This window comes from Microcebus murinus, chromosome 10 (assembly GCF_040939455.1).
Source record: "Microcebus murinus isolate Inina chromosome 10, M.murinus_Inina_mat1.0, whole genome shotgun sequence".
Lineage (NCBI taxonomy): Eukaryota > Metazoa > Chordata > Mammalia > Primates > Cheirogaleidae > Microcebus > Microcebus murinus.
The window spans coordinates 56278687-56303239 of record NC_134113.1 but is presented as its reverse complement, the minus strand read 5'-3'; the positions used below and the strand labels follow the sequence as shown (position 1 = coordinate 56303239).

The window sequence follows — 24553 nt, the reverse complement described above, 5'->3', positions numbered from 1 at the left end:
GGAAGGCGCTGGCGTGAGCGGGCCTTGCCGTGGGCCTGAAGGCTTGGTCCAGGGAGGCCTGACAGACAGTGGAGCTGCAGGAGCAAGGGCCTGTGTCTAGTCCTGACGGGGCAGGGCGGACTTTTCTAGTTAGGCCCTTATGGGGAGGAAAGCTGGCTTGCATGGTGTTGTTGGGCCGGTTCCCCTCCACAGCCCCAAGGGATCAGGGAGGCTGTGATGGCCACAGACAGTGAACACAGGACAAGCAACTTGCCCAGAGACTCACAGAGATTCACTCCAACAATGGCCACCCCTGTTCCCGACCTCCAGCTCTTGGCCTGTAGCCCTATCCTCACCTTCACGTGCCCCGTCTCCAGCTCAGAGCTCATCACTTCTCCAGCCCAGGGCTGAGCTTAGGGACAACGAGGGTGTTCAGATCTCGTGCTCTCCTTGGGGATCTGCTGCTTAGCTCACGCCCTTGCTTTACAGAAATCTGTGGAGGTGGAAAAACGCTAGCTCCGAGGGTGGAGGTCCCCTTTCTGGTCCCAGCTCAGCCTCCAGAGAGCTGTGATCTTGGGCCAGTCATGTGCCCTCCCTGGCACTCAGTTTTGTCATCTGTGGGCGCCAGCACCCCCTGCACAGCCTGCTCCTTCCTTCTCCATCTTCTGAGACCCATTTCAGCTGCTGCCCAATTCCCCAGCCAAAAAGCACCTCAGCTGTCTCTGAACCTCCGAATTCTCTCGTTTCTTTTTTTCTCTTTTTAGCTATGTATCTGACCTTTTGTTTTAAAAAACTATCAACTCTATTTATTTCTGTGATTCCTCATTTGCACAGAAAAATCAGCAGTTGTCTATGTTTTAAGGGTAACACATGAATTTTTTATTTTTTATTTTTTATTTTTTTTGAGACAGAGTCTTGCTTTGTTGCCCAGGCTAGAGGGAGTGCCATGGCATCAGCCTAGCTCACAGCAACCTCAAATTCCTGGGCTCAGGCAATCCTACTGCTTCAGCCTCCAGAATAGGTGGGACTACAGGCATGCACCACCATGCCCAGCTAATTTTTTCTATATATATTAGTTGGCCAATTAATTTCTTTCTATTTATAGTAGAGGCGGGGGTCTCACTCTTGCTCAGGCTGGTTTCGAACTCCTGACCTTGAGCAATCCACCCGCCTCGGCCTCCCAGAGAGCTAGGATTACAGGCGTGAGCCACCGCGTCCGGAGAATTTTTTATTTTAAAACTTTATTTTTAAAAAAGTTAACAAAGGTTGTATATATTTGTGGTATGCCACATGATGTTTTGAAATGTATATACACTGAGGAATGGCTAAATTGAGCTAATTAACATATGCATTACTTCACATATTTACTTGTGGTGAGAACACTAAAAATCATCTCTCAGCCATTTTCAGGTGTAGGATACATTGTTATTAACTATAGTCACCATGTTGTCCCATAGATCCCTTGAACTTATTTCTCTGGTCTAAGTGAAATTTTGTATCCTTTGACCAACCTCACCCCATCCCTCTCTCTCTCTTTCCTTCCTTCTTTTCTTCTCTCTCTTTCCCTCCCTTCTTCCTTCCTTTCTTATGAACTGCTTTGCCTCATCTTCCCTGTTAGCTAATCAAGCCTGTGAGCGGGGATTCACAGTCTGAGCCACCACTGCCACCGTGGCTGGCACTGAAGGTACCCGCAGTGCAGGTGTTTGCCGGAAGGCAACAAGACAGTGTCCTTGCAGAAACTGGGCTGCAGTCACTGAAATGGGACGTTTTACTGCCTCCTCTCTGGCATCCTTTGGCTCATTCTGAAACATGCACCAAGCCCTACCCATGCTTGGCCCTATGCCGGACCCCAGGGCGCCCCCCAGGCAGGGTTTTGGGGGTCCAGCTGTCTCTGGTTTAGGACTGGGGAAAGAGGTTCCTGTGGGGGAGGTGCAGGGGCTGTAGCAGGTGACTGGTCCTCCAGAGTTCTCTTGTCATCCCTCCCTCCCTTCTCTTGTAGTAACTGAGGGTTGGCATGAGGGGGCAGGGCCCAGAGGAGGGGGCACAGTTCTGTTCAAGCTCTGCCAGGCAGCCAGAGACCCCCTGGGGGTCCAGTTGTAAGCAGTAGACAAAAAGCCTGGGACAAAAGGCCTGTGGGAGCCTTGGTGAATAGATTAATGAGATTTCCATACGGAGGCCTGACAATGGGATTCTCCACTCCAGCCCCTTTGTCCCAGGCTGAGATAATGGAGCCCAGAGGAGGCTTGCCCAGAAGGGCGGCATCTCCACACAGGCTTGGAGCCGCCACACAGCTGCCCCTTCCTCCCTACCCTGCCCCCAAACCCTGCCTGGTCCAGTCCCCTCCCTCCCCACGGGTAACAGAATCCGGAATCATAAAATTTCTGTAAGATCTGGAAGGAGTCTTAGGGGTCTCCTAGGGAGTTGGAGAGAGGGGTGTTCACACTGCAGGGTTGGGGGGCCCCTCCTACCCCACCTTGTATAAAATTTAAAGTGTTTCTAAATGAGAAAAAAAAGTTTGAGGTCTGCCCATCTAAACCAACTGTCTCATTGACAAATGAAGACAGCGAATCTTAGAGAGGTTCAGTGTCTTGCCCACGGTCACACAGTGACAGCTCAGGGTGTTTGTTGTCCTAGGAGGCCAGGGTTGAGGGGAATATGTAAGGCCTGTGTCGGGCCCTGTGCACGGAGAGCCTGTGGTCCGCAGGCACGCACAGGACACGTGGGCAGCAGGACCAGGGGTGAAATCGGTGCCTGAGCGTGTTAGCCAGTTAGCGTGTTGGCCAGTTAGTGTGTTGGCCAGTTGTGAAGACTGAATCATGTCATTCATCAATCCTGGAGGACTTCCTAAAAATGAGAGTAGGGTTTTAGGAATTATTTTACTCTTCCTTCCAGTAATTCTTTTTGTAACTATTGATTGCCCGTGAGTTTGAAGGGCGTGTTCTGTGGGAAGAAGAATCAAGTGGGGCTCCAGGGGGCTGCCTCTGTGTACAATGGTTCTTCATGGTCAAGGGTCTGCAGAGAAAGTTGCTTCTGGAGCAAGACTTAGTTCCCCCTGGAACTGAGCAGTGTCAGATAGGGCATTTTCTCCAGAGTCCTAGTGACCACCAGGGTAGGCCACACAATCCAGATAAGGAACTGTGTGCCCAGCCGAGGGGCTGGGTGCCATCGTCTGATGGCACTTTCACAGGGAAAGGGACAGCTCTCCTTGGGCTGTTTTACCAGGAGAAAACACAAATGCTGCTGCTTGGTTTGAAGGGTAAAAATACATAGCACTTGGGGCAGAGCCACGTTCATGAGCAAATACAGAAACTTTGCACAGGCCCAGGAAATGAGTGCAGGTGTGTGTCATGCAACGGCCTCAGGCGTCGCCGGCTGCAAAAACCAGAGAGGCAGTGTGGGCACGTGGCTCAGGGGCTGCGCTGTGCAGTCACACTGCTTGGGCTTTGAATCCCGCCTCCACGGCATAACAGCTGTGCAACCCTGCAGATGTATTAATCTCTCTGTACTGTGGTCTCCTCAGCTGTAGAATGGGGCTGATGGGAACAGTATTGATCTTAGGGCTGCCGTGAGGGCTACATAAGATATGTAAAATATAGAACAGCGGCTGGCATGTCCCCAGTGCCTGCGTGCTGGCTACTGGCCTGTCATATCAGAGCTGGAAGGAACTTCCTTTCACCGAACAGTCACCATGGTCCCCCAACCCCAAAAGGAAGTGATTTGTTCAGAGTCACTCAGCAAGGTTCGGGCACTGCTTGGGTTCTTAATTTGTACTGCTTGTGCCCCACACTGAATTGGGTATTTTACATAACCTTTTTTAACCCTCACAGCCACTCTGTGCATGGTATATGTTATGCCCCTTAATAAATGGAGAAATTGAGGTTCAGCAATGTCAGGCAGCCTGCCCAGGGCCACAGTGTGTGTCTTGGGCCTGTATTCAAACTAGGTCTCCCTGATTCAAAGCCTACCCTCTCCCCCAAGTCCTCAGGGCCTTTCTTAACCTCCAGTCTAGCTGATGCAGGGGACTGGAGTGTGTGGTCTGGGAACCTGGAAGGGAGGCAGGGGATCCCTCTCCTGAGGAGATCTTTCCTGGAGACACCTGCCGGAGGCGAAGTGGCAGCAGTGGAGCACTGAGGGGAGAATGGTGGGTGTCTCTGTGTAAGAGCAAGAGGGCTATAACTGGCCTAGGGGTGGGGGCAGAAAGCCAGGCCTGGTAGGCCTGGGGCTGTCAGGAAGTACCCTACTGAGACTGCACTTCAAGTGTGTGGGTATATGCAGCCATGTGCACATGAGCCTGCAGTTGTGCACATCTGTGCACACCCCTGGTGGTGTGTGCATACATGCTGGTGTGCGCTCGGCTCGTGTGAGCCAGCACTCCCAGCCTGTGTGCAGGTAAGCCAGCCTCCCTGCCCTCTTTCTCAAACTTCTGCCCTCCTCTGCCCTTGGGTTGAGCTTGGTCCTTGGGCAGCTAAACTCTGACCAGAACTTTGTTCTTTCCCTTGAAAGGAGTTAGAGCAACATGTAGTGCTATGGAACTAAATTTAGCAGAAGTTGCTGACCTGGTCCCCTGCTTCCCAGTTAGACCACTTAAAGGACCTGTAGCAGATGCCATATCACTGCAAATAGACAATGATGCCTTGAAGAAGAATGAAGGAGAAAAGAGAAAGGCTGGTAGCTAAGGGGGGGCCCAGGGTCAAGGGAGGTCATTTTGAAGATGGGAAGGAATTAAGCTTGCTGTGGGGAAGCAGCCAGAACAGAGAAGGGAGGAGGGATAGTTAATTGATGGTGCAAGGGCCCAGTCTTGGCCAGTATGGGCTCCAGGGCTGGGATGGATAGACCCTCAGCCTTCTGGCTGCAAGATGGATACAGATGTAGAGAAAGGTGAAAACAGAGGGCCAGAGATCAGGGACATTTATTTGTCCAATGGCTTCATTTTCTTCTCCCTGGCTAAAATGGGAGAAATTTGCCTGGAATGGAAGGGCTAGTATCTGAGATTGAGTGTAGAGATCAAGTAGTCTGGATGAAGTCTCATGGACAAGATCCTTTTGGGGAAGGGTTAGAGAGAGGGCTTAGCCCTGGAGTGGAAGAGATACAGTGGGTATGAAGCTGGGACGACAAGGGTGGAGGACTGGAGGTGGCTTCCTGGAGTCTATTCCTGGCGATGACCAGGGCCAGAGTATTTGGTGTGAGGGTGAGGATTTGAGTGAAGATTGCTGGGGGCCAGGGCAGGAGCTGGTGAGAGGGAGCCTGGCCCAAGAGTCTTTGGGGAATGAGGGGAAGGAGGACCCCACTGATAACATGAGAAGGGGCCAAAGGGCTGGCAGAGGGTGAAGGAGATGCGTGTGGACAAGTGCAGATCCAGAGCCTTCTTTAGTGTGTCTGTGTCCTTCAGAAGGGACACAGCTTGCAGTGTTTATTTATTTTTTTGAGACAGTCTCACTCTGTTGCCCAGGCTACAGTGCCGTGGCATCAGCCTAGCTCACAGCAACCTCAAACTCCTGGGCTCAAGTGATCCTCCTGCCTCAGCCTCCCAAGTAGTTGGGACTACAGGCATGTGTTATCTGTGCCACCATGCCTGGCTAATTTTTTCTATTTTCGGTAGAGACAGGGTCTCACTCTTTTCATTTTTTTGAGACAGAGTCTCACTCTTTTGCCTCGGCTAGAGTGCCGTGGCGTCAGCCTAGCTCATAGCAACTTCAAACTACTGGGCTCAAGTGGTCCTTCTGCCTCAGCCTCCCGAGTAGCTGGGACTACAGGCATGCACCACCATGCCCAGATAATTTTTCTATATATTTTTATAGTTGGCCAATTAATTTCTTTCTGTTTTTAGTAGAGATGGGGTCTCACTCTTGCTCAGAGCTGGTTTCGAACTCCTGACCTTGAGAGATCTGCCCGCCTGGCCTCCCAGAGTGCTAGGATTACAGGCGTGAGCCACCTTGCCCAGCCAGGGGTCTTACTCTTGCTCAGACTGGTCTCCAACTCCTGAGCTCAAATGATCCACCCACCTCAGCCTCCCAGAGTGCTAGGATTACAGGCGTGAGCCACCACACCTGGCCCAGCTTGCAGTTTAATATGCTTAGGCTAAATGCTATCATCAAGGTCAAATCTCTTTTTCCATCTTAATTAAGGAGCCAAAGCACAGATAACACTAAATAGAAAAAATAGGTTTGGGGTCCATGTAATAACACAATACTTGCATTTGTATAACTTTGATGTTACCTCTTAAGACCGTGCAACAGAACAACTTGTGATTTTTGATTTTCCTGGAAATCGCCCGCTTTGGCACCAGGTAATGCCTCTGATCTTTGGAGATTCCTCTGAGCAAGAGCTGGAGAGCTGCACATCTGCCCTCCACAGACCTCACACTTATCTCCCTGAGTCTCTGTTCTTCCCTCCTGCCACTGGTGGCCACTATTGCCTTTCCCATAGGGGTGGAACAACCTGGAGGAAGCACCTTCCTTTTTAACACATTAACTGTCTGGTGAGTTGTATTTAACGCAGGCTAGTTTTGAGCCCGGGGCCTCGTGAAGCAAGACCTGGACAAAACCCTGCAGTTGGTTCGTGAAAATCTTACTTATTGATGCTCTTATTGTTATAATTAATATTGACAATTAAAAAATGTGGATTAAATGAATAGAAGTCACTACATTTTGTTTTTCTATTATGTTTACCTTTAAATTACACTTAAGCCTGATAAGTCAAGGAAAACTTTACCATTATGGACTATTTTCCAGGTTTTCACATTGCCTTTTACATTACTCATTTTCAAGTTTTTATATTACTTTTCTATTGAAAAAAATATAGAAAACAAAAAATAACAAAGTTTTCATTAAATTAAAAAGGATCATTTTATTTTCAAAGTTTTTATTCTATTTTCATAATAAAACACCATGGAAAAATATTTTTTTTCCAGTGTGGCAGTCAATGTGTTAAGCTTTGGTACCTAAGGCTCATGCCTTCCCTAGGGCAGGAGGGACGAGAGTAAATAGCTTCATTTTCAGACTGTCTTCTCCCACTGATGTCAGGTCACTGCCATAGGAAGTAGTGAGAATCAACAGAGGTGGGGGTGCTGTCAACAAGCTGTTGAAACAAGGCCAACTGTGGAGAACTGACAATAGATTTGATTAATTTCAGTCATTTTATTACTCCCCCACTTACATCCCTTTTAAGGCCCTAGTGACCCAGTATTTTTTGGTGTTTTCTATGGACTCAGTGTATGGTTATTTAGGTTGTGCACTGCACCAGGGCCCTACTTATAAGGGGGCACAAATCACACTTTAGACTGACACTGTAGATTTGTAGATTTATGATAGTTTTCCAGAAGGTGGCAGTAGAGAGCCTTGAGGAAGGGACTAGGGCATCTGAGCTAGGATGGATGCATTGTGCTTTGCACCTTTAAAGGTGTTGTTCCTGTGATCTGGGATGACCTGCTCCATAGCCTGTCTGGTCGACTCAGTCCCTCACCCTTCAAGGTCCAGTAAAGACACCACCTCCTTGGTGAGGTCTTCTCAACCAGGTTGGAGACGTTTCCCTGAGTCCCAGAGCCACTGGCACACACCTCCATGCTCTCACTTCACAGAGGACGTTGTCTACCTATCTCCTGCACCTGGCTGGACCATCCTATTCACCTTTCCATCTGTCCCCATGCCTAGGAAAGCTTAGGATTTGCTCAATAAAAAAATTCTGAAGAAAGAATATTGAACTTAGGAGAACACATGAACCTGTGATGTAACTTGTCTTATCAAAAGCTTAGGTTTGAGAACTAATCATCAGCAAAAACTGTCTCTAGGTATGCCATGGGCCCATTTAGTCTTTGAGATTTTATCCTAGGATCAGGCCAGCCCATTTGGAGCCACGTACCTAGATAGTGCTATTCCCAAGGCCCCAACCTCCTTTTTTTAAACCAGTGTTTGGCCTGTGCCTTGACAGGTTCTAAGGGACAGAGTAAGAAATAGCTGTGGAAACTTTCTGCGTGTTCACAACACAGATGTCAAGGAGGACATTGTTTATTACATCTCACAGATATGCTTCCTGAGGTCTATGATTTCAATCCCAGGAACATTTTTGCTTCTTTTGAGTAATGGTGCAAAGTAAGTGTGATCACATCTCCTTCTTTATTTTGTTAGTGGGAAGTTCAAAGACAAATTTGTGATTTAGTTTCTATGATGTGCATGGTTGTGTACTAACTTTCCCCCGTCTTCTCCAGAATGTCATCTGTTCTGCATCATATTTTAGTACTGTGGTGAGACGTACTGGGAATGAGGCAGGTGGCAGCACTTGCCCTGGGAACACAGCCATTACCTACAGTTGGGTCTGGAACCCAGGTACTTCATCAGGCAGGGGCTAAAAGAACCAAGTGGAAAGGAAGTGAATGGTTCTGGGTAAGCCCAGGAGGTTTCCCAGGCAGGAAAAGGCACTGCTGGAAACACACGTCCACATCTCTCATCTCATGCCCAAAGGGGGCCTTGGAATCTCAGGGAAGGCTGAGGTGAACAGAGAATTTAGGAATATCAAACTGCTGGGCCACAAGGTCAGGGACCCTAAGCAGCCCTCAGTCATCTTTATATAACCCCAGTGTCTCTGTAGTGGCCAGCACATAGTGGGTGAGCTACAAATATGTCACTGAATGAGCCTCCCCTGGGTTTGAGTAGGACCAGAGCTGGGATGTCCCAGCCACTGCCTGATCCTTCATTAGGTCTGCAAGTAAGGACTATGTAGATTACAGAGGGCATGGCTGGTATGGCCAGGACAAAACGATAACCATTGCCTACAAGGTGAAGTTAGGGCCAACCATGTCCTTTCCAGATCCCTCTTGGCTCTGAGGAAAATATTTTCAGATAACTGTAATCCTGGGGCATAAAGGGTATTTGGTGCCTGGAGGAAGGGCCCCAGGAGGGTGGAACGGTAGGTGAATGCTGGAAGACCAGCCTGTCCCAGGCTACAGTCTAAGTGGGCTGGCCTGTGGAGCTCAGCAGCTCTGCAGGGCCTCACCAGCTGCTCCTCCCTCTTGCCTGCAGCTCTGTCGAAGATGCACTGGACACCTGAACACGCCCAGCCCCTCAACCAGTGGCCAGAGCAGCACTTGGACGTCTCCTCCACCACTCCGTCGCCGGCCCACAAGTTGGAGTTGCCCCCTGGGGGTCGCCAGCGCTGCCACTACGCTTGGGCACACGATGACATCTCTGCCCTCACTGCCTCCAACCTCCTCAAGCGCTACGCAGAAAAGTACTCGGGGGTCCTGGACTCGCCCTACGAGCGCCCCACCGTGGGCGGCTACGGCGACGCCACCTTCCTCAACGGAGCCAAAGGGGACCCTGAGCCCTGGCCTGGGCCAGAGCCACCCTATCCCTTGGCCTCACTCCACGAGGGCCTCCCAGGAACCAAGTCGGGCAGTGGGGGCGGCTCCGGGGGTCTCGGAGGCTCCCCTGTTTTAGCCGGGAACCTGCCGGAACCCCTCTACGCCGGCAATGCATGCGGGGGCCCGTCGGCGGCGCCCGAGTATGCGGCGGGCTACGGCGGGGGATACCTGGCCCAAGGCTACTGCGCGCAGACGGGCGCCGCGCTGCCCCCGCCGCCCCCGGCCGCGCTGCTGCAGCCGCCGCCCCCGCCCGGGTACGGCCCCTCGGGGCCTCTGTACAACTACCCTGCGGGGGGCTACGCGGCGCAGCCCGGCTACGGCGCTCTCCCGCCGCCCCCGGCGCCGCCCCCGGCCCCCTACCTGACCTCGGGCCTGCCCGCGCCTACGCCCCTGCCCCTGCCCGCGCCCGCCCCGCCGCGGCCGGCGCCCACCTCCTACAGCTTCCAGACGGCCGCTCCGGGCGCGGAGGCCGGAGTGTCGCTGAAGCGCAAAGCCGCCGACGACGGGGCAGAGGGCCGCTACCGCAAGTACGTTTACGAGCCCGCAAAGGCCGCGGCCGACGGCGCCTCCTATCCCGCCGCGGACAGCAGCGAGTGTCGGGGCAACGGGTTCCGGGCAAAGCCTCTGGGAGCCGCAGAGGAGGCGTCGGGCAAGTACGGTGGCGGCGTCCCCCTCAAGGTCCTGAGCTCCCCAGTATACGGCCCGCAACTCGAGCCCTTTGAAAAGTTCCCGGAGAGGGCCCCGGTGCCAGCTTCTCGCGGGGGCTTCGCGGTGCCGTCGGGGGAGCCACCCAAAGGTGTGGACCCGGGGACCCTAGAGCTGGTGACCAGCAAGATGGTGGACTGCGGGCCTCCGGTGCAGTGGGCAGATGTGGCAGGCCAGGGCGCGCTCAAGGCGGCGCTGGAAGAGGAGCTGGTGTGGCCCCTGCTGAGGCCGCCCGCCTACCCCGTCAACCCGCGCTCGCCGAGGACAGTCCTGCTCTTCGGGCCCCGGGGCGCGGGCAAAGCGCTGCTGGGGCGCTGCCTCGCCACGCAGCTGGGCGCCACGCTGCTGCGCCTGCGCGGTGTGACCCTGGCTGCTCCCGGCGCCGCCGAGGGCGCGCGCCTCCTGCAGGCCGCCTTCGCGGCTGCGCGCTGCCGCCCGCCCGCAGTGCTCCTCATCAGCGAGCTGGACGCGCTGCTCCCGGCCCGGGACGACGGCGCGGCTGCCGCGGGCGCGCTGCAGGTGCAGCTCCTGGCCTGCCTGGACGGCAGCTGCGGCGCGGGGGCCGACGGTGTGCTGGTCGTAGGCACCACGTCGCGGCCCTCGGCTCTGGACGAGGCGACCCGCCGGCGCTTCGCTCTCCGCTTCTACGTGGCGCTGCCCGACAGCCCGGCCCGTGGGCAGATCCTGCAGCGGGCGCTGGCCCAGCAGGGCTGCGTGCTCAGCGAGCCGGAGCTCGCGGCCCTGGTGCAGGGCACCCAGGGCTTCTCCGGGGGCGAACTAGGGCAGCTGTGCCAGCAGGCAGCGGCCGGGGCGGGCCTCCCGGGGCTGCAGCGCCCCCCCTCTTACAAGGACTTAGAGGCGGCGCTAGCCAAAGTGGGCCCTAGAGCCTCCCCCAAGGAGCTGGACTCGTTCGTGGAGTGGGACAAGATGTACGGCTCTGGACACTGATGGCGCGCGGGGAGGCTGCGGGAGCCGCCGCTCCTCCCTCCCGGCCTCCTCCACTTAGGAGGGCGGTCATTGACCTAACCCGGCTGGGAGGGTGCCTGCCCAAGTGGTAAATTGGTGAATGTGGGTGGGGGACGGGAGGGCTCTGCCGGTGGATTTTTTTTTTTTTTTGTGGGAGGGAAAAGGCTTCTGCCAGGCAGATACATGCCATATGCACCGTGTACTCAGGTTTTTCCTATTTATTGTGGATGGGAAGCTCGCCATCTCTGCCCTGCAGACGGGGCAGTCCTGGCATAGGCTGGCACCTGGAGCCTCAGGAACTCCTGCTCTCTTGCCACAATTCTTTTGTCTCCACTATCTGAATGGCACCCTCCTCCTCCCCTCTCTCTCCACCCCTTTGCATTCGCTTAGTTTTCTCTCCCTGTTGCTTTGTCACTGCCACTTACCCCCATGCTGGCCCTGTTTCTTTTTTGCTCCTTCCTCTCTGCCCATCTCTCCATCCCTTGCTCTCCGGAGTCCCTGTGCTTTCATGCCTCTTCCTGCCTTCTGTGCCCCTTACTCAGACTGCAATGTCCTTTTGCAGAAGATCTGGAGGCCCAGGGGTTGAGGAGGAAGGGTTTCCCTTCCACCTGGTTGTCCCTCACCCAGCTGAAATTTGGGTAGGGGGGATCGGGGTCAAACAAAAAGAAAAAACCCAAAGAAGGGGTTTTTGGGGTTTGTTTTTGAGGGAAAATCCCAGAAATGTAGCTTGTTTAATATTTTAGGCCTCTTATTTTTGTAAGATTGTGTAGAATTTGCTGGTGTTATTTTTTTGTTTTGACAACTCAGGAAGAAACTGACCTCAGAAAGAATGTTAGGCTTTTGCTGCTCTCCTGTGTGTTCCCCCCACCCCACCCCACTCCAGGAAGCAAATTCTCCCAGAAGACTCAGAAAATGAGACCTGTGGGGAAGGGGAGAGGAAGACCCAGAGCCCACATTCAAGCCCCAGGTATTCCTGGGACAGAAGCAGAATGTATTTCTAAGGGCTTCCTCCCCAGGTGTGAGGTTGTAGGCAGGGGTGTGGGGGAGCGGGTAAGGATTTGAGAGAGGGGGTAGGTCTTCCTTCCCACTGTTCTCCCCTCTGGGACCCACCCCTCAGTTTAGTGTTGTCTGTGAAGGGTTATCCAGAGTTGGAATGGCCTTACCCGTTTCCTTCCCCAGACCCAGACCAGACAGTAGGCTGGGAGGGCAAAATTGGGAAGGTGACCTCAGCAGAAGGTCCTCAGAGAGGTCATCTCACCTGGCCCCTGCCTTGGCAGAGATCCCCCAATGACTTCCACTATGGGAATCCCATCTGGGAAGACAGTCTGGCCACAAGTCCGGTTGGGCATAAAATCGACTATGAGGCCTCAGCCACCTTCTCTGTTGGGAGGCTCGGAGGAGGGTTGGGCACCCTCACAGGAGAAGGTTCCCCTAGAGTCCTAGGCCTGGAGCCCCCGGAGCTGGGAGAGGGTGAAGGAGACGGGCAGGGTATTTCCCTGACATGGGGAATCTCAGTTCTACCCACACTTTCCACCAGCCTAGAGCGCTTCTGTCTGGGAACCACATCCCTTTCCTTGCCACCAGTTTTCCCTTGATGAGGGTTTAGCAGTTTGCTTCCCGGACCCAGCCCATATCACAGACCTGATCTTCAGTCCAAAGGGAGGGACACACCCTCCTCACCTCCTTTTCTCTCTCCCACCTTGGCCTCCCTTCCCCTTCCCTGCCTGCTCCTCCATTTCCTAGAGTCTGTGCCACCTCCCACTCCTGGCTGGGAGGGTGTCCCTGCGGGACCTTTCAGGTGCCAAGGTGCTGAGGGCCTGTGCTGGCCTAGACATGCTATAGGAAAGCTGCTCTGTTTTTCCCCTTTGCCCACTTGCTCTCTCTCTGACCCTTCTCTCCTTGGAGCCAGCTGATCACAGGGCTTTGGTGCCTCAGAAGCAGTAGGCCACAGGGTCTTGGCTGTGAAAGACCCTCGGAGGGAGCATGGAGTGAGGGGGTTCTCTCTCAGGTGTGTGTATGTATGGGGCGGGGGGTGGAGGGTGTCGGGAAATGGGGTTGGGATCCCAGCCGTCCCTTCAAGGGCCAGGCAGCTCTGCCTGGACCGGGACCAGAATCCCCACCGCTTCCTCTACTGGGCTCTTTTGTTCCCCAGGCCTGGGGAACTTTGCACAAGGAGACGGCCCCCAGGCTACTGGCACCTACCTCATGGGCACTGGGGAGGGTAGGGGGAGGGCAGGTCCAGCTCTGGCAGTGTTGGGGGGGCATACCAAAGAATCCAGGGGCAGGGTGTGGGGAGGGCAGACTTGGCAAGCTGGTCCTCTCCTTCCTCTACCCAGATTGGGGTTGGGATCCTCTCCTCCAGCTGTAACCATTTCTACCTCATTTTGCTGCGTGTTGTACATGGACATATTTATCTCCTGTCTGACGATGCTCTGCAGTTGTGGTCTGTCTACCTCAGAAGAGACTGTATTTTAAAAGAAAGTATTACACAGTATTAAAGCGATGACATGGTTTCCAGAGGATTTCTTGGGGGCAGTGGGATGTGGGGAGCCCTCTGAGAAATGCCTGGGCACCCAGGTCTGCTAGTGCTCTGCATAGGGCCCTGTGGGTGTTTCTATTCCTTCTGTCGAGAGTTATGCTGGGACACCTGTCATTTGCTCTGGCACAGTGAGTGCCTGCCAGGAACTGGGCACTGAGGCTGCAGAGTGAAAAACCTCTGGATAGGGAGGCCCTCCTGCAATTCTGAACTCTAGAGGCTCAGAACTGGAGTTGACTCATTGTATTGAGGGACAAGGAAGGGCTCACATGTTTGTTGAATGACTGAATGAATGGACAGATGAATGCATGGAGGAAAGGGGGGGTGAAGAGGAGGAGGGGTCATTCAGAACCTGCAGCAGTCCTTGTTGAGCAGAGCTAGGGCTAATACTTGTATTCCACTCTTGGGTGGAGCGCAGGGAGCAGAGGGCAGGGTGTGGAGACAGCCAAGTTCCAGTGTTTCAGGTCACATGAGATCCTTTGCCCACCATCCATGAGTCCCCAGACTCTACCTTTGACATCTTGTCATAATCTGGGAGACTGAGAGAATCTGGAAGGAACACTTGCTGAAAAGGCTGAGATGCCTGGGAGAGGTTTGGACCCACAACCTCCTAGGTCCTTGAACGCTCTCAGCAACATTATTCAAAATGCACAAGAGCTCAAGGGAGGCGGTGGATCCGGGCTCCCTGCTTAGGGCTTACCACGGGCTTGCAGGAGACCAAGCAGCACCAGGGTGACCCTACCAAGTAACAGCTGCTCCTTCCAGAGGGACAGATATGGTATGCCTGGACCTGGGGGCTCTAGGGCACTGTCCCAGGGCTCAGTGATCCCAACTCTCAGCCCCTGGATGTCCAGCCCCCCCCCAACTCCTCTAGTTTATTATGCACCTACCTACTGTGTGCAGACATTGTGCATGGCACTGAGAATACAGAAATGGTCAATCAAGCACAGTTTCTGGAGAGCCCACAACCCAGGTGGGAAAAGTGCAACAATAGAACTTTTAAAAATACAACTGGATAAAGTTGCTTTGATATGGGGGGACCATATCAAATCTTTATATTCACACATCTGGCCCAATTACCTGGTACATAGAAGACACTGGGTAAATGTTTGTTGAATAAATCCTCTAATTAATTTCCAGATAAGTGCCCTGATGGAGGATACACAGGTTCTCTCAAGAAAAGATCCTGACTCCTGGTGGTGTAGTGGTGGGGTGTCAGACTTCCTAGATAGGAGGGGGGGATAGCTGGGCAAAGTAGAGGCTGGAAACCTGTAATACATGCAGGGCTGTGCCATCAGCAGTGATTTGGTATACGACAAAGTGTGGGCGGGGGAGGGGGAGAGTGAGGCTGGAGGAGTTACCTGGGACCTCACCACGGAAGACCTTCCATGCCCTGTTACCATGGGGCTCCACACTGAAGCCTTTGTAGGGGTGAGGGACTGGTGGATTGGCAAGTTGAGTTCATAGGGTCATTCAACAAGTCTTTACTAAACACCTATTATGTACTAGTTGCCATGGGGACGGGGTGGACCTTACAGTCTAATGGGGGAGGCACTAAGAAGGCAGAGCTGCAGGGTGCTGTGGGAGCAGACAGGAGGGTCCCTAATGGAGACACGGCTAGGCAGTGTGCTGGAGTCAGGCAGGGCTTCCCAGAGGCACCTGGCAGCAGGGGGCGTGGCCAGGATCCAAAGGAGAGGCGGGGCCAAGCTTCCTTGGGGGGAAGGGAAGCAAGTTTAGGTCAGCAGGGCCTTAGTGTGTGTGGGGGTGGGATGGGGACTGGAGGAGGTGCTGACCTTATCCACACACGGGAGGCTGAGGGTTTGGACCAGTGCAGGGGTGGGAGAACGGGAAGAGATGGAGTCATTTACTAAATACTAAACGTGTAGCATTTGGTGGGTAGCGAGAATTTAGGAAATGGTTGGATATTGGGGATAATGGAGAGCAAGGGATCTTAGGGCTTCTGGCAGAGGGTGAGGAGGCGGGCAGGAAATGAATTAGGAGAGATGTGGGGACATGCTAAGTTTGAGGTATCAGCGGGATAGCCAGGAGGCCTAGGGTAGGCTCGTCAACCTGAGGGCCGGGAATCCTAGCCCCCTGGGGGCTAAGAAGTTCACCCACCCCTGGGTATTGCAGATCCTCTCACCCCAGTTCCTGACTCTTGTGAGACCCTCCTCCAACAAGTTCCATGATTCGGAGCCCCCCATCCCCGTCCCTGGGTATGGGGAACCCCTGTGTGCTGGGAGTACCCTCCTGCGCTTCCGTCCCAGTCCTGGAATGTTCCACGCGGCGCCCGCCCACAATCCGCGGTGTCGGGCGCCCCTCCCCCACCGCGGGCGTTCTTCCCGCCGGCCATGGCGGCGCGGGCTGTGGCGGGCGCCTTGGTCCTGGTGCTGTGGGGCTGGACGCCGGGGCCGGCCGGGGCCGTGGACGCCATGGGCCCCCACGCAGCCGTCCGTCTGGCGGAGCTGCTGACCCCGGAGGAGTGCAGCCACTTCCGGTCGCTCCTGGAGGCGCCCGCGCCGGACGTCGAGGCCGAGCTGGCCCGGCTTTCTGAGGACCAGCTTGCGCGGCCCGAGCCGCTGCCGACCACGTCGGCGTCGTCGGGCCGGCTGTGGAGGCGGCGGCGGCGGGAGGCGGCCGGGGGCCCGGCGGAGGACACGGTGGGCAGGCCGCCCGAGCCCAGGGAGGTCTCCGACGGCTGCCGAGAGACGTTGGCGGCCTGGCTGGCTGCCCAGGCCACGTCCCTGCCGTGGGACCGCGTGGCCCGGGCCCTGCGGCGCAGCGGACGCCCGGACGTGGCCCGGGAGCTGGGCAAGAACCTTCACCAGCAGGCGACGCTGCAGCTGCGCAAGTTCGGGCAGCGCTACCTGCAGCCGCCCGGCGCCGCCGCCCCCGGCCCGGCCCCCGGCCCGGCCCGGCGCTCCCGGCGCGCCTCGGCCCCCGCGCCAAACTGGGACGAGCTGGAGCTGATCATGGAGCGCCTGCCCCAGCCCCCGTACGAGCGGAGCCCCGCGGGCTGGGCCGGGCCGCTGGCGCTCGGCCTCCTCACCGGCTTCGTGGGGGCGCTGGGCACCGCGGCGCTGCTCATCCTGGCCACGCTGTGGATCACGGGCGGCGACGGCGACCTGCCCACCACTACCCGACTCGGGCCCGCCGAGGCGCAGGGCGGGTGGGAAACAAAGCCACTTTTGACTAAACAGCAGCTTACGTCCCCGAGGGCCTGGGCTGCAAGTGGGCCAGATTGTCCCCCGCCTCGTGCCCTCCACTGTGAAATGGGAGCACAGTCCTGGTGGAGTGCTGCTTTGGACGGATGATAAACGTTACAAAATACCGAAAGAAGGGACTAGTCGGTTTGTTGGAAATGAACGGCACTGCCAGCGGGGCTGCCCATGGAAGAGGAGGGGCTCCAATGCCCGGGTCCCAGGTTGGGAGGTGGACTGTCCAGTTCTTGTGGGCGCAGTTCCTTCTCATTTTGTGATGGTTCTGCCACTAAGAGCTACCACTTACTGGGCACTGTGTGCCAGGCCCTAGGCTAAGCAGTCACATACATTATCTGATAGACTCTTCTAACCCCCAGAGAAAGGTTATTATCTCCATCACACATACCGAAACTCTGGTCACAACTAATTAATGGCACAGTCAGGTTTTTGACCCCAGAGCCGTCTGACCTGAAAGTTTGAGCTCCAGAAGGAATGGTCTGTGTGCAGTAAGTGGGCCTGGGAAACACGATGGGGAACAGAACGAGATGTGCAGCTCCCCTTCCGGTTTACTCTGGGGCCCTGCAGCAGTGTGTGCAACTAGAGTGCCCACTTGCAGGGTAGTGCCCCCAGTGTGCTCACCCCACTCAGGAAAGGCCTCATGAGGTTCTAAGTGGAGCCCCAGACCCTTCCCACCTACCTACGAGTGGCTGGGGCACTGCCCGCAGGGCTGAACCTGGTGAGCCCTCACACTGTCTCTGCCACAGGGGACAGCTGATGAGAACTGTGTGGACCCGGGAGGTGGGAGTGCTTGACACCCATCCACCCTGGGCCAAGGGGCATTGGGATGACAGCAATGACAGAATGACAGGCCAATCCAAGAGGAGAGTTGAAAACAAGATTGACGTAACCCTTTATTGCAAATTCTAAAGTAAAAAGATGTACAGTACAAAGTAAAATTGAAATTTCATACTATAAACTTCCAATCCACTTATACATTCTCATTTCTCAAGCATTTCTGCCATTTCCGCATAAACAGAACAAGGAACAAGTCGAGGGGGTGAGGGAAGGAGATACAGCAAGGGAAAAAAATTGTCTAGAAGAATCACAAACCCCAGAAGCAAGTGAAAGGAAAGACATTTTCTCGACCTGCTGTCCTGGTGATGAGAAGCGGGGGTGGTTGGAGCAGTGCAGTTTAAAATGGCTCTCAGAATAGCAGCATTTATGGTACCATTTCAGCTTCCTGAAGTCCAAATAATACTTTGCCCTTCCCTAGCGCCTTTGCCTCTGTATCTCAAAACGCTTTACAAAACATTTAGTTAAAGCCTCACAACACCCCTGTGAGGTAGGTCAGTATTATTATCCCCATTTTACAGATGGGGAAACTGAGGCACAGAGAGGCTAAGTGACTTGCCCAAGGCCACACAGCGAGCCAGTGGTCAAGCTAGGGATAGAACACAGGAGTTCTCCCCCTTTTCTGGAACCACTGGACCACGCTCCCCTTTACCTATATACATTCTTCACACACACACACCACACGTGCACGCCCGCCCACCCCTCCCCACTTAGCCTCTATGTACAGCAAACAGCAGTGGGGGGCAGGGGCAGGGGGTGCCTCAGGAGTGGTTTAATGGAGGAAATCTTGGAAAGGGAATCCAAGGAAGCACAGAGCTGAACAACATGGACTCTGTTGCAAACCTTGGCCCCCTCCCAATCCAGACTTCCTCTTCTCTCCTGACTTCCCCCTGGCTGGCTAGTTGCAGCCAATTCTTTAGGGGGTGGGGGGTACCTGAAAATGAACGAAGCTTTTTGCAAAACTTTGGGCAACATCTGAGAAAAGAAAGAGGCATCGTTACAGAAGATGCCCAGGACTCAAGTCACAAAGTCATAACCCATGGCAATCTCACCTCCACAGCAGGCCTGGAGGCTGGGGGCCGAGGGGAGGATGGGGACTGACCTACCAGCCATCTCTCTCCAGAGTGGAGCTACTGGAGCAGACTAGAGTGGGCACTTCAAGATCCTCCTGAGAGAGTGTTCCTGAACCAGGAGACATGGCCTAGGCCTAGAGAGGGATGTCCCCAAAAGGGGGCAGAGAGAGAAGGAAGGGGAAGGGTGCCCTTTCCCTGTGCAGATGTGAAGGAGACCAGCCCTGGTCTGCAGGTCTGTGGGGCGATGGAAGGCGGGCCCAGCGCTAGCTAGCAGAGTGGAGGTCATTGGGCATCGTGCTTGCCCTAGCTTTGGGGCATGAGGGTAGTTTTTTTCGTAACATAGTAGTGAAAAATGCAGAAGTAAGGCCGGTCCAGCTGAGTTGGCTGACGGTATCTCTGGGGACTCTGCCAGGTGGATTAGATGAAGAAGTGTTTTAGGCCTCTGAGCACCGGCCAGCGGTGGGGTAGGGGGTGCCACATGCAATGGGTGAGTGGGGACCTGGGGAGTCAGGACCTTGCTTTACTTTCAGGTCTCTACTTCTCAGCCAGAACTTTGTGAGACCCTCTGATTTTTCTCCCTTCTATACCCCTCCTTTCCTCAAATGTGCTAAGGTCCCAATTCCCAGACTCCTCCTAGGATTCAAGAATTGGGATAGTCAAGCACCAAACAAACACCAAGACAGGCTTCCCTTGTACAGTAAAAAGGGTCATTTTTATTTTGTTTCCTTTTGGCTTAGAGTAGTGATGTACTTTTATCATGTCTCACATAGTGCAGCGCTGGCCTCCATGCACTCATAATACGCTAATCTTCACTATTGGTCTTTTACAGGTTTACATTGGTTGCAGCGAAAAGTAAAATAATTCAGGGCACTGTCGCTCCAGGGGTAGTGACTGGGAGTTTCTGTTTATCTCTTCCCAGTCAACTTCTGATGCCAAAAGTGGCTCATTTAGAAAGGAGTGAGAGTAGGTCATGTTGACTTGGAAAGTTTTTCCTGCTCTCACCCTCTGCTTTAAATTATGGAGTCTCCTCATCTTAAGCAACTAGGAGGTTAAGGGAAGGAGAGAGGGAAAGTGTTTTTCACACACAAACCAGCAACTGTGTCAGCTGCTGCTCAGTGGCTTTGGCTCTGCATTTTAAATTAACAGCATCACACGTCTTTTTGCTTTTTGTCCTTTTTTTTAAAGGTGGATTGTGGATTATAAATACTGCACCAAGGACCTGGCTACAAAAAATAAATATTTATATTATATTTATATATCTATATATATATATGTGCAGTGATACTGTGGCTGCTGCAGCTTTTTGATTGGCTTCATTAATATTTGGCAAAGCGTTGCCACTTACCCCCAGTGAAGACGTACAAAAACATCATCACTGATTCTCTCAGTTCAATGCCTGTTAACTGCGGGTGTAAACTGCTGGTGATGGTGTCATTTACTACCAAAGAAGTGTGGAGCAGGGTGGGTGAGTGAGAGACTGAATGAGTGAGCAGGTGGAGGACAGTGGGTGAGGGATAAGAAGGTGGGAAAGTTTTTGTTTTAAAAAGTGAAACTTCTAATAGAGCGGAGGTGGCTTCTTTCCTATGAGGCTGGCTGATGGATGCCAGATACCAAGGCCCACGTGTTACCCAGGAGACAGCCTGCTGGGCTGGGATCGGGAACTGGGGAAGGGAACAAGTCAGATCTCAGAAAAGTCTCATCAGTATCTCTCCCAGCTTTACGACATCGCTAGCATGAACACTGGGTGTACCCAGAGGGATCTTACAGCTCTGTTGCCCATCTCAAGACCTAAGAACAATTAGTAAGTTTAGCCAAATCTTGCATAGAAGTGGTTAGAATTTATTGCACATTGGAACAAAAATATATATTTTTTGTTGTTTTGGAAAAGACCATTAGCAATAAAAAATTTTTTGTCTGTCTGTCTGGTTTGGGGATGTACATTGGCTGACAGCATCTAAGTTCTAAGAAGAAAGAAAAGTATAAAAAATAAAAATAAACATGACAATGGCATAAGCCAGAAGCCATTTCCTATTTAATAAGTTAATAATTTATATTTACAAAAATGCATGCCAATAAAATAAAATTATATATTACAGTATTTATAATTCTCTTAAAAAGAATAACCACACATGTCAGCTTCTGTTTTGTGCTGTTTACAATGTAGCCTGTACATGTTACTATACATTCATCCTAGCAGTTAGCAGGGGCACGGAAAGAAATGCCTTCCCAATCTGGCATCAGGTGTAGTACAAAAATTCTACAGATGCTGCTGCAGAAGCAGGCTTAAGAGAGCTGGACAGTTTCTAAATGGTCCAACAAGCTAGAAAGCTCTGCTTACTGACTTGCTGTGGTTTGTTCTATGCAAAACTAGTCAAGTGGACTGAGAAATTACCTCCAAAGTGCATCTACTGCAAGGCAGATCGGTGTGTCTGATTACGGGTTGGTTTCTTCCCCCCCTCTGTTGTATGGTTCAGGAAGAATTTATTTTTATTTGGTTGGCATGCTAAAGTCTCTCCTCGTTCTTTGTACAGACTTCCTGACACATTCAACTGCAGCATCTTGGCTTTGAAATCTAGTCATCAGATGAGAAACCCCTGGACTAAAAACTGTCTTCCCTAAAGCAGGGGATGAAATGGAAGATATGACGCTCCCCTAGAAGCCACCCTTCAATGACAACGGGCAGGTCACTAAGCAGATAGCAAAACTGGCTGCAAGGGAATGCGCTGGGGGAAGTTGGAACGTCCTAAAGAATATTAAATTGTTTTCTCATGAAAACCAGTGCAGTAAAGAAACCAAGTGGGCTTAGTTCAGAGGCGGCTTCCTCTCTACTTCAGGTCCCACCAGTGACTATTACTCTAATAATAAATGAAAGAAATCATAGTCATAACTTCAGTGCTGCTGCCCTTACCCACCTCCATGAGTAAGGGAAGCCCTGCTTGGTGAACAAATGTGATGGAGGCAGGAGGAATCATGCAGTGTATAAGCTTTCGACAACTCCTCTGCAGAAGAGAAAGGTCAGTTAGGAATATCTAACTGACCATGTTGACCCAAGCCTGAGGAAAGCCACAATGCAGAGGACATGATACTAAATGAAGTGGACACCCCATAACTCCCAATGAAAGGTCGTTTTAAGTTCCCCAAATTACCCCCTAGAGATAACAAGCTACTTTGAATAGCACTTCTATCTCTACCCCAAATAAGAGTCAGTTCTCCAGTATGAAGGCTAAACAATTATCATAAATATTGCAAGATACAAATGAACTTTTTTTTTTAGCCCTAGGATTTGGTTTTATAGTGACATTAATAGTACAAGCCATTCAGGATCAAAGTCTCCCCCATGTACTGGACACAGAGCAGCATTATATAGTTCATCTTGCAAAATGTGCAACAATGGCTGTATGTTAGAGATGTCTGTTAAACATATACACGCAACGGATCCATCTGCTTGTTGGATGGGGTTTGTTTTTTGTTGTTGGTGGTGGTAGTACCCTGCATAGGGAAGCAGGTTTATGCTTCCCTACCCAGAGGGTATATGAAAGACTTTAAAGAACTCATAAAATTGTAGCCAGTATGGAACTCTTACCATTTTCTCCAAATACAGTGAACGGTGCAGGGCTGGGTCCTGTCCAAAGTCTGACCCAATGCAGGGGACAGGATTAGTAGTGTCCTGTGGTGTATGGATCTCATGCATGACTTCTGATCACAGCATGCCATCATGCAAATCATTTCTACGCATTGAACGAGCACAATGTTTGGAATTGGCCTGAGCAAGTCCTCCTCAGCCTGAAAGAAACCTGATTGTTTTCCCCCACCCATCTCCAAACCACGTGAAGCCCATGTGGAGAAGATGCTGTTTATGTCAAAGAAACTGACAATTAAATGACATGGGCTAAATGTGAGTGTGTGTGTGTTTTCTTTTTGCTGCTTAGCTTAACTAATGTAAGAATGCAAATATAGTTTGCATGAACAAACAAACTTTTAAAGTGATGCTTTCTGCTTCTGAGAATCAACAAAATGAAAAAATAAAATCCATTTGGCTGCAACGGAAATATGCTGGTCCCGGCAGCCTCTCCTCTGTTTTTGTATCCTGTTAGTTTTGTCCTAAGTTGCATTGACTGATGTGGAACATGCAGTAACCACCTGCCCAAGCATTAGAAAATCTGTGAGTCCAGGGAGCAGGGTCCTTTGCCCTTGGCAGGTCACTGCTCAAGATGCAACTGTGTTTGTTACATAATAAGCAGACTACGTTTGGTATAGATCTTCAGGTTAAAGTGTCTCCACAGCTGTTCTGCATTGATAATATTCAGGAAGTTTGTAAACAATCTTTCACTTGCAAGTTTTAAATCTATATAATATTTAATTTTTGCTCTCCTCTAACACTTGGATTCTCTGACCTCTTTTTGTCTTTTGGCTCTTTCCCTTCTTCCTTCCTCTGCCCGCTGCTGTTTCTCCTTTTCGGGTTTAGTTACACTGTCATAAGATGGGAGGGAGGCTGTAGAAGGGGTGCTCTCCTTTTTCTCTCGGTGTGTACCTCCATTCTCCAGCTTATTGGAAGTTGTCTTTTTGCAGATGAAGCCCCGCCTTGCCAAATGTCCCCGGTAGGCACGCTGCAGGACCACGGCAGATACCTCCTCCTGCTTGCGCCGCAGAGTGGTCGTGATTGGCTCGTAAGACACTTTGGAAGGATTGGATGCCACGAACCGCTCTTCCATCTGCTGCCGCAGGATGTCCAACTCCCCACTATCTCCTAGGACCCGCTTGGTGAAGGCAAAAAGGATGTCCAAGCAGTGGATGCGATCTCCACTCACCATCGGCAGATCCATGGCAATGAGCTCTATGGTATTGGGCTTGGGCACTCGGAGAGGATGCTCCAAGGCATCTGCAAAGTCTGCCAGCTTACAGTACTCAATGAATTGGGTGGCATCCGGGTCAAACTTCTCCCAGATCTCATAGAAGGTCTCAAAGTCGTCCTCACTCAGAGGGTCTGCACTTTCCTCTGTGGCTACACTGAAGTTCTCCAAGATGATGGCAATGTACATGTTCACAACAATTAGGAAGGAGATAATGATGTAGCTTACAAAGAAGAAGATGCCCACTGAGGGGTTCCCACAGTCTCCCTTGAAGCCACTCCCTGGGTGTTCCTTATCTAGACTGCAGTCAGGAGGGCGGTTTAGGATGGGCAGCAGCAGGCCATCCCAACCAGCTGAGGTTGTGATCTGAAATAAGCAGATCATGCTGTTGCCAAACGTCTCAAAGTTGAACATGTCATCAATGCCAGCCTCGTGCTTCACATATGCAAAATTGGACATCCCAAAGATGGAGAAGATGAACATGACCAGGAAGAGCAGAAGCCCAATGTTGAACAGGGCAGGCAAGGACATCATTAAGGCAAAGAGCAGGGTACGAATCCCTTTGGCACCTTTGATCAGACGCAAGATGCGCCCAATGCGGGCCAATCGGATGACTCGGAATAGGGTTGGGGATACAAAGTATTTCTCAATTATATCAGCCAGGAACATTCCTAAGAAGAGGAATAGAAGAAGTTACATTACTGAGATTGGAGATACCATTCTCTTTGCTTCTTTTACTTGGCACTATGGAGCCCTTAAGTTCAAAGGCTTTGTCAAATAAGCGTCTTGCTATTCAATCTGAACTCTCATAATAAAAGAAATTACACATTTCAAACATAGAGAAAAGTAAAGAAAACAATAGACACCTGTGTGCCTGACACACAGATTTTTGTTGTTGTTTTTTTGTCTGTTTGCATTTTGAGATGGGGTCTCACTATGTTGCCCATGCTGGTCCTGAACTCCTGGACTCAAGCCATCCTCCTGCCTTGGGATTACAGGAGTGAGCCACCGTAGCTGACTAACACACAGATTTAAAA

At 52.2% G+C, this 24553-nt stretch overlaps 4 protein-coding genes across 5 annotated transcripts in view; 2 read left to right on the top strand and 2 right to left on the bottom strand.

Annotated features, from left to right (window-relative positions):
• Positions 1–22003, bottom strand: part of ACVRL1 (activin A receptor like type 1) — a 96031-nt gene extending 74028 nt beyond the window's left edge. Inside the window, exon 1 of the mRNA XM_012762800.3 lies at positions 22000–22003. The gene's annotated coding sequence lies outside the window, so the exon portion shown is untranslated. The remainder of the gene's footprint in view (positions 1–21999) is intronic.
• Positions 7080–13575, top strand: FIGNL2 (fidgetin like 2). Its single transcript, XM_076007279.1, has 4 exons — positions 7080–11093; positions 11813–11972; positions 12915–13013; positions 13342–13575. The coding sequence occupies exon 1, from the start codon at positions 9005–9007 to the stop codon at positions 10985–10987; it is 1983 nt and encodes a 660-aa protein (XP_075863394.1). The 5' UTR covers positions 7080–9004; the 3' UTR covers positions 10988–11093; positions 11813–11972; positions 12915–13013; positions 13342–13575.
• On the top strand, positions 15874–16952 carry TMDD1 (transmembrane and death domain 1). The gene has a single exon (XM_076007282.1). The coding sequence runs from the start codon at positions 15893–15895 to the stop codon at positions 16853–16855; it is 963 nt and encodes a 320-aa protein (XP_075863397.1). The 5' UTR covers positions 15874–15892; the 3' UTR covers positions 16856–16952.
• The window catches only part of SCN8A (sodium voltage-gated channel alpha subunit 8), a 177417-nt gene continuing 170503 nt past the window's right edge, over positions 17640–24553 (bottom strand). For both annotated transcript variants that reach the window (XM_076007281.1, XM_076007280.1), the window contains exon 27: positions 17640–24187. In XM_076007281.1, coding sequence (XP_075863396.1) covers positions 23040–24187 — 1148 coding nt within the window. In that variant the 3' untranslated portion in view covers positions 17640–23039. The remainder of the gene's footprint in view (positions 24188–24553) is intronic.